Source organism: Cheilinus undulatus, linkage group 23, assembly GCF_018320785.1.
Source record: "Cheilinus undulatus linkage group 23, ASM1832078v1, whole genome shotgun sequence".
Classification (NCBI taxonomy): domain Eukaryota; kingdom Metazoa; phylum Chordata; class Actinopteri; order Labriformes; family Labridae; genus Cheilinus; species Cheilinus undulatus.
The window spans coordinates 7,731,257-7,745,319 of record NC_054887.1 but is presented as its reverse complement, the minus strand read 5'-3'; the positions used below and the strand labels follow the sequence as shown (position 1 = coordinate 7,745,319).

Sequence of the window (14,063 nt, the reverse complement as noted above, 5' to 3'; positions counted from 1 at the left end):
AAGTATAATGCTGTAATGGATGAAAGAGGGGATGACTAACTGCACTAATGGGATGGAAAATATCATTTTAGTTGGATATGTCAAGGAACAACTGTCCTTGGGTCTCTCTTGCTCATTCTTAAAGGTGCTTTGTTCTCTTGTTAACATTTTTTTCTGTATTTTGGGATTATTTAACCCTTTCAGTGCTGTTATTTAGTAAAAAAAAAAAGAGGGGATTTTAGTGACTAAATCTTTGTTTTGTGTGTCCACAGCGCCGGTGTGCCATGAATCTGGAGCGCAGTGAAAGAGGGGAGCGTCCCTCTGCTCGTGGCCCTGAGATGGAGCCCCGTGCCGGGGGGAAGATGGGGAAGATTTCAGTGGGCTTCCAGAGGAGCTCCACGTCCGATGACGACTCTGGGTGTGCGCTGGAGGAGTACGCATGGGTGCCACCAGGACTCAGGCCTGAGCAGGTACAACCTCAGCCTGCTGCATTTTCTTAAAGTCTTTATCTTGACAGAAGTAGATGTAAGACTTCACTAAGCCGGAAGACATTAGAGCTGAAAACAGGAGCATATTTAGAACAGTGTGTAAACCTGTCGGTACAGCAGGGTGCTCTAGGTTCAGACAGGGTCATGTGTGCAGACGCTCTGTTCTCTTTGCCATTCTAGCAGATTAGTGGTGCCACATGCTGTCACCGAACATCTGGCTGGGGATTTTATTCACTTTAATTTTTGTGCTTTCTAGAAGCACAGGCTCCGCAAATCTCCACCAGTGACTATTTAAAGGTTCCAGACCTTTTCCTGATATTACACACTGATAAATATCATTTCCCAATGCCCCCATTTCAATGAGGCTGCTGCATCCACACTGCCCACCCATGTGACCTAAACCAGATGTTTTTTCTCCTATTAATCTGTTTAGACCTGGCATTAATGCAGATTAACATCCATTTTTGGCATCTGGACATCATGTGGTAAACCTTGATGCTAGGTGTGGACGCCCTGTAGTGTCGTCCTCGCTGATATTCAGCTTCCTGTTTCTTAGGCTATCTAATATTATGGCTTTTTCAACTTATAATTTCAAATTAATCTCATATTTTGACTTTGTCAATTTAATATTTTCACTTTTTATTTCAAATTCTGACCTTTTCAATTTATTATTTTGACATTTATATCATATTTTAATGTGCCATTTTCAATTTTAAGACAGATTTTTTTTGCCTTAAAACATGATTGTGACTTTCTTTTTTATATTTTTCTTTAAAAAAGCATTATTTTAACATCTAATTTTGTGTTTTGACCTTTTGAACAAATAAGTTTGACTTTTTATCTTAAATATTTTGACCCTTTTAATCTATTTTTTTTAACCTTAATATTATATTTTGAGCTTTTAAATTTACCATTTTAACCTTTATCTCATATTTTGACCTTTTTAATCTATTATTTTGACCTTTATATTATATTTTGACCTTTCAAATGCACCATTTTCAATTTTAAGCCACATTTTTTTGCCTTAAAACATGATTGTGACTCTTTTTTATATTTTTCTTTAAAAAAGCATTATTTTAACATCTAATTTTGTGTTTTGACCTTTTGAACAAATAAGTTTGACTTTTTATCTTAAATATTTTGACCCTTTTAATCTATTTTTTTAACCTTAATATTATATTTTGAGCTTTTAAATTTACCATTTTAACCTTTATCTCATATTTTGACCTTTTTAATCTATTATTTTGACCTTTATATTATATTTTGACCTTTCAAATGCACCATTTTCAATTTTAAGCCACATTTTTTTGCCTTAAAACATGATTGTGACTCTTTTTAAATATTTGTCTTTTTAAAAAAGCATTATTTTAACATCTAATTTTGTGTTTTGACCTTTTGAACAAATAAGTTTGACTTTTTATCTTAAATATTTTGACCCTTTTCAACTTATTATTTGGACTTTTTTCTCATATTTTGACCTTTGAGGTTAACAATTTAAAATTTTGAGTAATATTTTTGCCTTAAAACATGGTTGTGACCTTCTTTTTATATATTTGTCTTTTAAAAAAGCATTATTTTAACATCTAACTACTTGTATCAACCTTTTGAACAAATAAGTTTGACTTTTTATCTCAGATTTTGAGCCTTATAACTTATCATTTAGACTTTTTAAATCTCATTTATCATCACTGCTAATTTTTCCCCATAATTTTTTACTGGTGAAAAATGAAGTTGACAGTTTGGTTAAATGTGGACCCTTCAGGCCCTCAGGTTAGAACTCAATTCAGAATCCGGCCCCTTCTGTGATTGAGTTTGACACCCCTGGTATACAGTTTTCTTTCTTCTGAAGTTCACGTGTCTGTTTTTATCCACAGGTGCAGATGTATTTCTCCTGTCTACCAGAGGACAAGGTGCCGTACGTGAACAGCCCCGGAGAGAAGTACAGGATTCGACAGCTCCTTTATCAGCTGCCGCCGCATGACAACGAGGTAGAGTTCATGAGAGAGACCCTGACATGGTGAGAGAGAGAGAGTTAGTTAGAATGGGGCTGAAACAGTCTGCAGAGGCAGAGAAGGATGGAGCTGCTTGTCCTATCCAGATGCAAAAAGTGTAAATGTAGTATCCTCACAGAAACTGAATAGTCGCAGAACATTTGCACGCTCAGCTAAACTACAGCAGCAGCTGAGTAAGCACTAACAAATTGCCACTCTTGTAAAACGACAACAATAGCCACATTCCCTCAACTGTTTGACAAAAATCTCTTTTTGTGACTGTAAAGCACATGCCAGTCTCTACTGTGTAACAGCTTTATGGTGTGTAAACCAGGAGTCTTTTTACATCTGTGTTAATAGAGTTTACATTAGGAGATATAACAGAGGGGTTATCACCAGAGGGGAGGGGGTGGAGGTGGTCTCTGTACACGCAGATAGAAGATACACAATAGGGATGCACATCTACTCATTGTTTGGCTGAGAGGTTTTATGACGTTTGTCAGCAGACCTGGTGGCTGAGGAGGCAAACTGCTGCAGGATTCCTTGCGTAACTGTGGTTTGGCGGGATAAGCAGTTCGTGTGTGGAGGAAAGCGACAGAGACTGCATGAGCTCACACGACATCTTTGTTTACTGTTGTTTAGAGAACAACCGGGTTGGATGTTAGGATAGTTTGATCACCAGGAGAGGGGTTTTAAGCAGATCACACCATCTTTGTATCAGGTTATGTAGGAATTAGCTTCAATGGAGTTGTGTCATACATTTATCAAAAGGTTGAAAGGACAGAGAGCTTATCCAATGTTGAAAATGATGCAGACAAAGGGTATCATTCTGATGCTGGCATCCACTATATGGACAAAAGTATTTGACCACAACTGTTAATTATAAGCTGTTTCAATTGGACCTGTTCCCACAGGTGTAATCAAGCACCTAACCATGCAGTTTCCATTTACAAACATTTGTGATACAGAGTGGATAATTCTGATGAGCTCAGCAACTTCAAGCGTGGTTCTGTGGTGGATGCCACCTTTGTAACAAGATGGTTCATATAATTTTATCCCTGGTGGAAATTGGAAGCGTTTAGGAACAACAGCAACTCAGCCATGACTGCCAAGGTGCATGGTGTGTAGAAGTCACCAATGCTCTGCTGATTTCATAGCTGAAGAGTCCTGAGTTCCACGGGCATTAATGTAAGCACAACAAGCATGGGGCTGTTTTCAGGGTCTGGTTTAGGCCCTTCATCTCCAGTGAAGGCCAATCTTAACGCTTCAGCATACCACGACATTTTGGACGATGCTATGCTTCTGACTTTGTGGCAACAGTTTGGGGAAGGCCCTTTTCAATTTCAATGTGACTGCAATCCAGGACACAGGACATCCAGACCTATGAAGACATGCTTTGATGAGTTAGATGTGGAAGAACTTGACGGACCTGCTCAGAGCCCTGAACTCAACCCCACTGAGCACCTTTGGGATGAACTGGAAGGGAGAATGCAAACCAGACCTTCCCATCCAACATGAATTGTTGACTTCATAAACCAGGGGTGTCCAAACTTTTTCCATTTGGGACCACATGCAGAAATATATAAGGAAGGTGGGGCCACTTTCATTTACCTCCCCTTGGTATTAAAATACATAAAACCAATCCAATGTAGGTTAAAATATGCTCAGTGATTGGGTATGCTTAAATGGCTAGGTGATGGCTGACAAGACAAATAGCCAGTCATTTTTAATGGTTTTGGGGTGGCCAATCAGATTTTCAGGGGGCCCTGGTGGGCTTTGGCTACCACTGGCTCCACCCCTGGAACATCATTTGTGCTGCTATTTGCTGCTGTAATCCATTAGGGCATAATAAATCAAGATATCTTTATTATTTTGGCCAATGTTTGCTATTCATAGTGTGGTATCAATTTAATCCTTAAAAAACAGCATAAAAATTTGTCAAAATGTTTGTTTACAGTGTTAGTATGGTAACACTGCCTTTGCTTGAAGAAATATTCAGTCTTGCATGAGCTTCATGACTGTTGAGGGTACAAATTCCCATAAAAACACTCCAAAATATTGTGGGAAACCTTCCAAAAAGAGTTGTTATAGCTGCAAAAGAGGGCCAACTCCATATTAAAGTACATGCATTTGAGTACAGTATCATTTCAGTCCCTGATGGTGTAGTGTTTAGGTGTCTGAATTCTTTTGTCCATGTAGTGTAGATCAGTGTTACTCAACCCTGCTCAACCAAAGTGCCAAATTTCTGAAAAATACATTTGCAAAAGCCACAATCAAAGTGGTGAAAAGTGGCAATTAAAATAAGTTAAAGGTAGCAAAAGTGTTCAAAAAGTGGCAAACACTGGGATAAAAGTGGCAAAAAAAAGGCAGAATGTGGCAAAACGGGTGGGAAGTGACCAAAAAATAAGTTTAAGGTGGCAAAAAGGTGGGAAAAATGGGCAAAAATCAGAAAAAGGTGGGAAAATGGGCAAAAAGTTGCATTTAATTGCAAAAGGCAGCTTAAATGGGCGAGAAGGGGCAAAAATAGGTAAAAAGGGGCAAACATTGGGGGAAAAGTGACAAAAAAGGGTTACAGGTGGCAAAAATGGTCCAAAAGCTGCAAAAACGTGACAAAAAAAGAGTGAAAAGTGACTGAAATGGGCAAAAATCATCAAAAAGGTGGAAAATAGGGAAATAAGTTGAATATCAATGCAAAAGACAGCTTAAAGAGGTGAGAACTGGCAAAAATAGGCAAAAAGGGGCTAAAAATGGAAAAATCAGGATAAAAGTGTCAAAAATAGGTTAAAAATGACAAAAAAAAGTGGCAAAAATGGGCCAAAAGTGGCAAACAACAGGAGAAAAGTGGCAAAAAGGGCAGAAAGTGGCAAAAATGGGTGAGAAGAAGTAAAAATAAAATGAATTATAGGTCCAAAAAAATGGTCCAAAAGTGGTAAAACTGTGGCAAAAAATGAGTGAAAAGTGACTAAAATGGGCAAAAACCTGCAAAAAGGTGGGAAAATTGACAAAAAGCATCAAAGATTGGCAAAATGGGAAATAGATGGCATTTCATTGCAAAAGGCAGCTTAAATGGACAAAAAGTGGCAAAAAGGGCGACAAAAGGGGCAAAAAATTGCAAAAACCAGGATTAAAGAATGGGAATTATGTTTCAAATGAAGATATAAAAGAGCCACAGATCATCAGAAAAGAGCCACAGTATCACTGGTGTAGATATACGTAGATACAGATGCTGGTATTTGATTGGTTCAGATGACAGTATGCTTCTAATACTGATCTCGGCAACAGTATCGTCCAGTACCTACACAGTATCTCCTCTCCTCTAGAAACCACTATCAGTGTTGCCCTCTGACCGTCATCATTAATGGATTGACGTATTTACTCTTTACCCTTATAACAAGCTCGGCTCTTAGCCACAAATTGTCTTCTTTGTTTTCTGGTTTGTGAATTCATCTACCTCTCTTCTTTTTTACCAGTTGCGTTACTGCCACTCTCTCAGCGAAGAGGAAAAGAGGGAGCTCCTTATGTTCAGCGCCCAGAGGAAGAGAGAGGCACTTGGGAGAGGAACACCCAAGATCTTGCCCCGAGCTCTGCAGCACACACGCTGTGAAAATGTAGGTGGATACTAATGCACTCATACACATGCATATGCACACTCATGTCATTTAGAGCTCATAAAGGTAAGATATCAGTTGCAAGGAAAACAACTTGTGGGTCTTAAAGTTATTTATACCCCCAGCAACTTATACCCACTATCCCTAACCTATGCAAAGCACCCCGAGGCACAATCCTGATTGGCTAATGCGAGGGTTTTTAATCACGGGCACTAACCTCCTCATTAGGGCAGGACAGGAAGTGGGGAAATTGGAAGGCTCACGCTCAAGTTGAGCGGAGCACACTGTTCCTAGTGAGGAATTCAGCAAATTTCCTGCCACCCATCTACATCTCAGCGTGACAGACGGCAAAACAACTGCACAGGTTAACGAGGAATTTTTTCTGGCAGTCTTATAATCGAACTTTTTCCAAACAAGTCTCAGTATGCGCCAGATTATTCCTCATCAAATGGTGTAATTAGAGACAGCTAAGCTTGGTACATGCAGCTGGTGGCGAGATTTACTCTGCAGAAGAGAGGACAGGTTTCTTCAGCTGTCTCAGGAAAACTTTGAAGAGAGTTAGAGAACTAAAAGTGCACTAAAAGTGAGAATTTCTGACAGGATTACACATGCATGAACACTGTTGTTTGAGCACTTAGTTGGAAAAAATCCCAACTCCTACCCTCAAATCCTACTTTTGATTTTGCGATGGCATTTTAAACAACGTGTACTGCTATTATAGCAATCCTTGAAGCATTTCCTTTCAGAACCACAACATCAATATTAGTGTTATATGGCTTCCAAAAAACCCATGCCCTGACCATTGACTAAACCTCCGCTAGGCATCCTGGAAAGCAGGCAAGCCATGTTAATTCCCCCGGAAAGGCAGTCCATCAACACCCAAACACAGATGCTGCCACAGGGATGCAAGGTCACATAGGAACAGCAATGAACGCACGCATTCATCGGCATACTGAACATGCGTGTGTGTCCATAAATACTCTGCAAACATGCATGCTTTACTGTTCAACCACTGACTCAGTCATCCATACGGGCGCACCTAAGCACATGTGCACATTCTCACACTTGTGCAAACATTTATATACATTCTGCACATGTCTTCAAAAGGATATATCATGAATATGTGCGTCCATTGTGCACACATTCACACACAATTTGTCAGGCTCCAGTTTCCTAGCGCTGCACTCCAAGGGACACACAACACCTCTACATCCAAGGCCCCTGCCTGTCCACCATGGTAATAATGGTTAACAGCTGGTCAGGCTATCCCATAGCTGTCTATGTGTGTCTCATAGCTATGCTGGGATATATAAAGACTTTTGATTGCAGGTTCCGACACGCTCTGACAATCTCTGTGGAGATATATGATATTTCCACTCAGGACCTAGGCCAGTATTCCCTGATGGAGTAAGCCGCACATTTCCACAGCAGCATTCAATGGATATTGACGACTTGAACCATGGATAGCAGAGTTCATTTGAGTTAGCATGGTTCTTGTCCAAGTGGATGCTAGTAGCACTGGATTTATCAACGTTCTTTTGATGCAGTGCTTCCAAAACAAATCCAGTCACTATTTATTATGGGGTAAAAGCCATCCAAACCTACCTGGCCCTGTGTGAAAAGAGTCATTGCCCCCTAAAGCTAATAAGTGGTTGTGCAAACCTTGGTGGCAACAACTGCAAGCAAGCGTTTGTGATAGCTGTCAGTAAGTCTGTGACATCACTGTGGAGGAATTTTGGCCAACTCTTCTTTGCAGAATTGTTTGATTCAGCATCCTTGGAGGACTTTTGCACATGAACAACCTGTTTAAGGTCATGCTACGGCAGCTCAATCAGATTTAAGTCCAGACTTTGACTATGCCACCAGAAAACCATCAGAGGTGGACTTGCTGGTGTGTTTTGGATCATTGTCTTGCTGCATAACTTAAGTGCGCTTCAGCTTCAAGTCAAGACCTTCTTCTTTAGGATATTGTGGTAGAGTGCAGAATTCATGGTTAATCACAGTAATTTCATGATTTACGAGAAGGGGAAAACAACTTTTTCCCATAGGGCCAGGTAGGTTTGGATGGCGTTTTCCCTAAATGAATGAAATCATCATTTAAAAACTGCATTTTGTGTTTACTCAGGTTATCTTTGTCTAACATTTAAATTATTTTGATGATCTGAAACATTAAGTTGACAAATATGCCAAAGAGAAGCAACAGGAAGGGGGGAAATACTTTGTCACAGCGCTGTAGCTGTGTTGTATTTCTGCTATGAATGTCATCACTGTAGGATTCTCTGGTGTGTTTGGATTGGATCATTTTACTTTGGCACTTACAGAACGATCACCTGTTGTTTGGCCTTCTTTGTCTTTGCATCACTGCAAGTGATAAATCAGGATATATGTGATATTTTGAAAAGTTATCCCTTAATCTTGCTTCCGTCCATGGCACATTCTTTGGGTGTCATAGGCATCGACTGTGCCACAAATCTATTTAAGAATGTCATTCCCAAATGTGACAATCTCAGTGTTTATCTCCACAGTTAAATTCCCAAGTAAGGGCACTTAACACCGGATCTGCTCATAATTAATAACAAGCAACAGTGTAGAAGATGGCATAACAAGCCTTCTGTAAAGTAAATCAAGGATTATCTGTTTTATTTCTCAGTGTGCCGGGGGAATCAACGGAGGAGAGATGGCAATCTTTGCCTCCAGAGCAGGGCCGAGCCCCTGCTGGCACCCAGCATGCTTTGTGTGCGTCACGTGTCAAGAGCTTCTGGTGGATCTGATCTATTTCTTCCAAAATGGCAAGATCCTCTGTGGACGACACCATGCTGAGCTTCTCAAACCTCGATGCTCTTCTTGTGATGAGGTAAATTGCTTTAAAAAATAGCTACAGCAAAGTCAATACAAAGTCTTAAGAGTTACATAGACCTAACACGTGCATGTTTTCCACTAGATCATTTTTGCAGATGAGTGCACGGAAGCTGAGGGTCGCCACTGGCACATGAAGCACTTTGCCTGTTTCGAGTGTGAAACGATGCTTGGTGGGCAACGCTACATCATGAAAGATGGACGGCCATACTGCTGTGGATGCTTTGAGTCGCTGTATGCAGAGTATTGCGAGGCCTGTGGCGAAAACATTGGTGAGTTATAAAACATAATCTTGTGGCTGTATTTCTGAGAGGCATCTGGATGCAGACCTCTATGGTTGGGCATTTTGGGCTCATCCATTGCAGACCTCTAAAACGGGGCAACCTCGACTGTGGGGCGGGAAGTGACGTACTAACCCTCTTTGGGTGTTTGCTTAGTTTTAGGTGTGTTATTTTAATTTTTTTCCCCCTCCCCTTACCCTGACCTTTAGGGTTTGGGTGCATAACCCTAACCCTTTTTGGGGTTGCCATAGTTTGTGGTGTGTAATTTTTAATTCTATCCACCTAACCCTACCCTTTAGGGTTTAAGTGCCTAACCCTTACCCACTTTGGATTTCCCTTAGTTTGTGCTGTATTAAATTTATCCCCCTCAGTACATTTTCGATTTTAAATAATAAAAGTGTGAAAAATAGTAACTTATCCTAACCTGACAATGAGCAGAAAATAAATGTCATTCAGTAAGTCATTCTGGTTCCATCTTATATGTCCCTTGCCACCCCACGGTCAAGGTTGACCCATTGTAGCTGTCTGCACTCAGTTGCCACACCATGGGGGTTTGCCGCCAGATCATCTTGGGTACTTTTTGGAATGCTTGTCAAACTGATTCTAATGCTATACTAACTCTATCAATCCTCAATTATGCAGGTGTAGACCATGCCCAGATGACCTACGAAGGTGTACACTGGCATGCCACTGACCAGTGCTTCTGCTGTGCCCAGTGCAAGACATCATTGCTTGGCTGCCCCTTCCTACCAAAGCAGGGTCGCATCTATTGCTCAAAGGCCTGCAGCCAGGGGGAAGACATCCATGCATCAGACTCGTCTGATTCTGCCTTCCAGTCTGCCCGTTCCCGTGAGTCTCGCCGCAGCGTTCGCATGGGGAAGAGTAGCAGGCCTTCTGAGCAGTGGAGACAGTCGCAGGTGCTCAACCCTCCTCCCACAGTTCCCTCTCTTGAGTACAAGTTTGCAGATGGAGAGGCTGATGGGCATGCTGATTGTGATATTGGAATTATTGGGCGCAAGCTGGCCCACCTAGGATTGAAAGAGGAGAGGTTCTGGAGGGATCATGAGGAGCAGGATGCTTGTGGAGAGGAGGATCCAGAGGAGTGGGCCCAGCATGATGACTACATGACCCAGCTCTTGCTCAAGTTTGGTGATCCAGGAATGTTGCACCAAATTCAGCAGCCGATACTTAAATCTCCCAGCCCTAGCAGTGATAAAAACAGGAAAATGAGTGTCTCTGATCCCTGGCTAAGGCCTGATTCTGCATCCACAAGGGTAACAGCCTCCTCTCCCACCCCTGCCAGTCCTACTCAGAGCCAGACGTCATGTCAGTCTCATGCCAACAGCCTTAGCCCTGGACTGATGAGCAAGAAAAACCTGCCTGAAATGTACTGGGCGCAATCGCAAGACGGTATGGGAGACTCTGCCTACGGGAGTCATCCAGGTCCTGCAAGTGCAAGAAAGATTCAAGAGCTGGAGTTAGACCAGGATCAGGACCAATCTGGGACAGGACGGCAGGCTTTTTGGCAAGACAACAGGCAGTGGTACGATGACTCTCTGGAGTGCATTGCTGATGAGCTGAGAAAAGTTGGACAGGGTGCTGGAGACTCCATGGACTCCCTGGCACTCTCAAACATCACTGGTAAGAAGGGAACTGGCTGCTTGTATTCTGTTGAAAATTGACTGTCTTCTGTTAAAGAGCTGTTTAATATATGCCTCTTCTTGGTCCTTTTAGGCGCATCAGTGGATGGAGATGGCAGGGACAGGCCTATAGTCTACACCCTTGCCATGCGCGATCCCTCAATGCCAGATGACTGTGAGAAGATGAGCAACATGGGAACCTTTAATTCATCTCATCTTCACCACAGTGCCAACTCTTTAAACCTTAACTTGGACAAGGGAGACGAGGAGGGAGTGGCCCTTGCAATTAGGGCCGGCACACCAGGTGGACTAATCCCCTTGTCTCCACAGTCAGAAGGTATCCCTTCCTCCTTTGTCCATGCTCCAGCTCTGAGAAGGAGCAAGTCTCAGTCAAGGCCTCCTCAGATGGTCAAGTTCTCAGAAGATACTGTGGATAATGGATACAATGATGGGTTTGATGTCAATATAAGAAGACATCCAATGAGTGAAAGGCCTCAGCGGAGGGTATACTGCCCAGATGAAATGGGCAGAGAGAGAGGCCGCCCAGCAAGCCACCATGGGCGTACCAGGCAGCACCACCACCAACATCATGGCCAAGGCCGGCACCACAAGAGCCGCAAAACCAGATCAGACAACAACCTTCACATGGTGCCTTTGGACAAAGTACAGAGGCCCTATGAGCACCAACAGCAAGGTCTAGGAAACCCTCTTCATAGCCCAATGCTCCTACAGCATCCTGCACACAGGATGCCAATGGCTTACAGCCAATCAAGGCCTGACTTTATGCCTCAGGGTTCAGCTCAAGGAGACCCACGGGTTAAACATTTCATGGATCTTTACAGGGATGATGATGACTGTTGCTCCACTTGCTCTTCTTCATCATCGGACTCTGAGGAAGAGGGCTATTTTCTGGGTCAGCCGATCCCTCAACCTCGAGCAGTTGGGCGCTACTACGCTGAGGACTACCCAACAAGGGTTACAGCGCTATCTTCACAGTTCCATGGCTCACAGACAGGTCGCAGAAAGGGCCATCGCTCCAAAAACTGTATCATTTCTTAACAGAGTGGATTTACATTATAATCTGCACTACAGGAAGCAATAGTGAGATTTTGTTTTTGATGGACATTTTGCAGTTAAATCTTAGTTTGAAATGGATGTTTGTAACAACCCATGTCAGCGATATGAGTATTTCACCCCAACAGACATTTCGTAGACAAATGCCAAAAAGCATATCATCTAGGCCCACAAAAACCAGATAAATACCAAACTGACAGGAAAGCATAATAGCGTTTCTAAGTCAGAAATACTGGGTCTTGTTAACTTAAGCACTACAAGATTGCGTGTACTGAAAGTATTGAAAGATTTGGTTTTACTGTCTCTTCAAGTTCCGCTTTTTCCATTATGTCTTTTTTAAAATGTGCTTTCAGTTAAACCTTTTGGAGCAATATCTTTGTGTGCATAAAATGAAAACAAAATGTACACAGAGCTTGATAAAGTAGGACATAGAAAAGAACCAAATAATTATTTAATGCATAATAGTAAGAAATGATAATGTATATACTAAGTTAAGATTTTCATACTGGTATTTTTGTATCTGTGGTTTAAGAATTGTTTTTGAAGTGTATAGAAAAATAGCAACTGTTGGTAACCAAATAGACCTCTTAAATACGTATTGAGGAACAACACAGATGGTGCCGCTTCATTAACTGTGTTGTTCACAGCAAAGTGCCATGTTACTTGGTAACAGTGTCTATTGTAACATACCGTATATTCTGAAATGCAAAACAAGTTGCATCAACACACCATATTCAGCTGAACTGCTCACTACCCTTACTCTGACATAACCAGCTAAATGCTTTGTGATGTAAAGATGCTTGTAATAAATACTTTTTCCCCCTCAGAGCTGATGATATCTTTTTTTTTCTACTTTTTGTTATAATGCAGTTTTCAAACTGAAATTGAGTTGTTAAAAAGGCAAGAATTTGCTGGGGTTTTTTTGTTGATTACAACAAAGTTTAGAGTACGAGGTATGGCTGTTAAAAAACAAGAGTAATGCTATTATACAATTTAATTGCACATAAAACATTTTCCAAGGTCTTTCTCCTTCATATACTCGACTTCTAACCTGGCATGCCAGATGGGTGTGTGAAACAGGGAGGGTGATTGGATGAACGTTCTGTCCGTCACATCTTTATGGGCCAATCAGAGCAGCATAACTACCAAGCTGCACCCTATGGCTGCGCCCCTACCGAGGAGTCAACTCAATATAGAACTGCATAATGTGAACCATGGCGACTATAGACATGTAAGTACTCGACTTTTGTTGTTTTTGAAAAGAAAACAACTCACTGCTACTCTTTGTTCCTCTTTAAACAAAGAAATGTCAAGTTCTGATAAAACTGGCGCATTAGCGGCATCCACGCTAATGTCTTCCGCCATAAATGCACCAGCCTCTTGTTGCTGCTTGCTTACGTCACGACTTCGCCACACCCAAAGTACTGCCCCTCGACGCTGATTGGTCCTGTCACTTTCTAACCAGGCCCAAACGGTTCAGACGGAGAGCTTTGCAAGAAGGATTTGCCAGTGAAAAACACGGAAATGGGCGTATCCATCTGCTTTGCAAGGTTACTCGACACTTGCATCAACACACCGTTGCATTCAGGTCTTCTTCAGACAGCTGTCTCAGACCCTTTGCTGTTCTTTTCTAAACTTCAGACTCAAACTCAAAATCTGAGTACAGATTTGATCTTAGAAAGAAGGGAAAAGTCACACAGTGCTAGACCAGGGGAATAGGGGAGGTGATAAAACACTGATTTGTTTTTGGATCAGTAACTGCTTTTCAGAGATCAAGTGTGAGCTGGCGCATTGCCTTAATGAAGAAGAAACCATTTTTACACAATTGTGGTCTCAGTCTTCAGACTTTTTCTCATAATTTTTCTAAAACCTGTTTACAATAGTGTTGATTCACTGTTGACCCTTCTGGAACCCACTCCTGCAAAATGATACCCTTAATGTCAAAGAAAAAGATCAACATGGCCTTGACTTGGGACTTGCTTTGTCGTGCTTTCTTCACCCTTGGATACGATCGTGTTTTCCAATACATTGACTGTGGTTTTGTCTCAGGATTGTTCTGGAAGATCCAAGTTTCATTGCATGTAATCGTTTCTTAGTTTTATCACGTTCAAATTTTCATGCAAAAGTTGCTTAACTGTCTCTTTAT

At 41.6% G+C, this 14,063-nt stretch overlaps 1 protein-coding gene across 2 annotated transcripts in view; it reads left to right on the top strand.

Moving 5' to 3' along the window:
• The window catches only part of prickle1b (prickle homolog 1b), a 48,047-nt gene extending 35,304 nt beyond the window's left edge, over positions 1–12,743 (top strand). For both annotated transcript variants that reach the window (XM_041781114.1, XM_041781113.1), the window contains exons 2-8: positions 252–449; positions 2,342–2,455; positions 5,929–6,066; positions 8,717–8,920; positions 9,008–9,194; positions 9,846–10,844; positions 10,938–12,743. In XM_041781114.1, the coding sequence (XP_041637048.1) occupies positions 264–449; positions 2,342–2,455; positions 5,929–6,066; positions 8,717–8,920; positions 9,008–9,194; positions 9,846–10,844; positions 10,938–11,902 (2,793 nt within the window). In that variant the 5' untranslated portion in view covers positions 252–263 and the 3' untranslated portion in view covers positions 11,903–12,743. The remainder of the gene's footprint in view (positions 1–251; positions 450–2,341; positions 2,456–5,928; positions 6,067–8,716; positions 8,921–9,007; positions 9,195–9,845; positions 10,845–10,937) is intronic.
• The last annotated feature ends 1,320 nt before the right edge of the window (positions 12,744–14,063 follow it).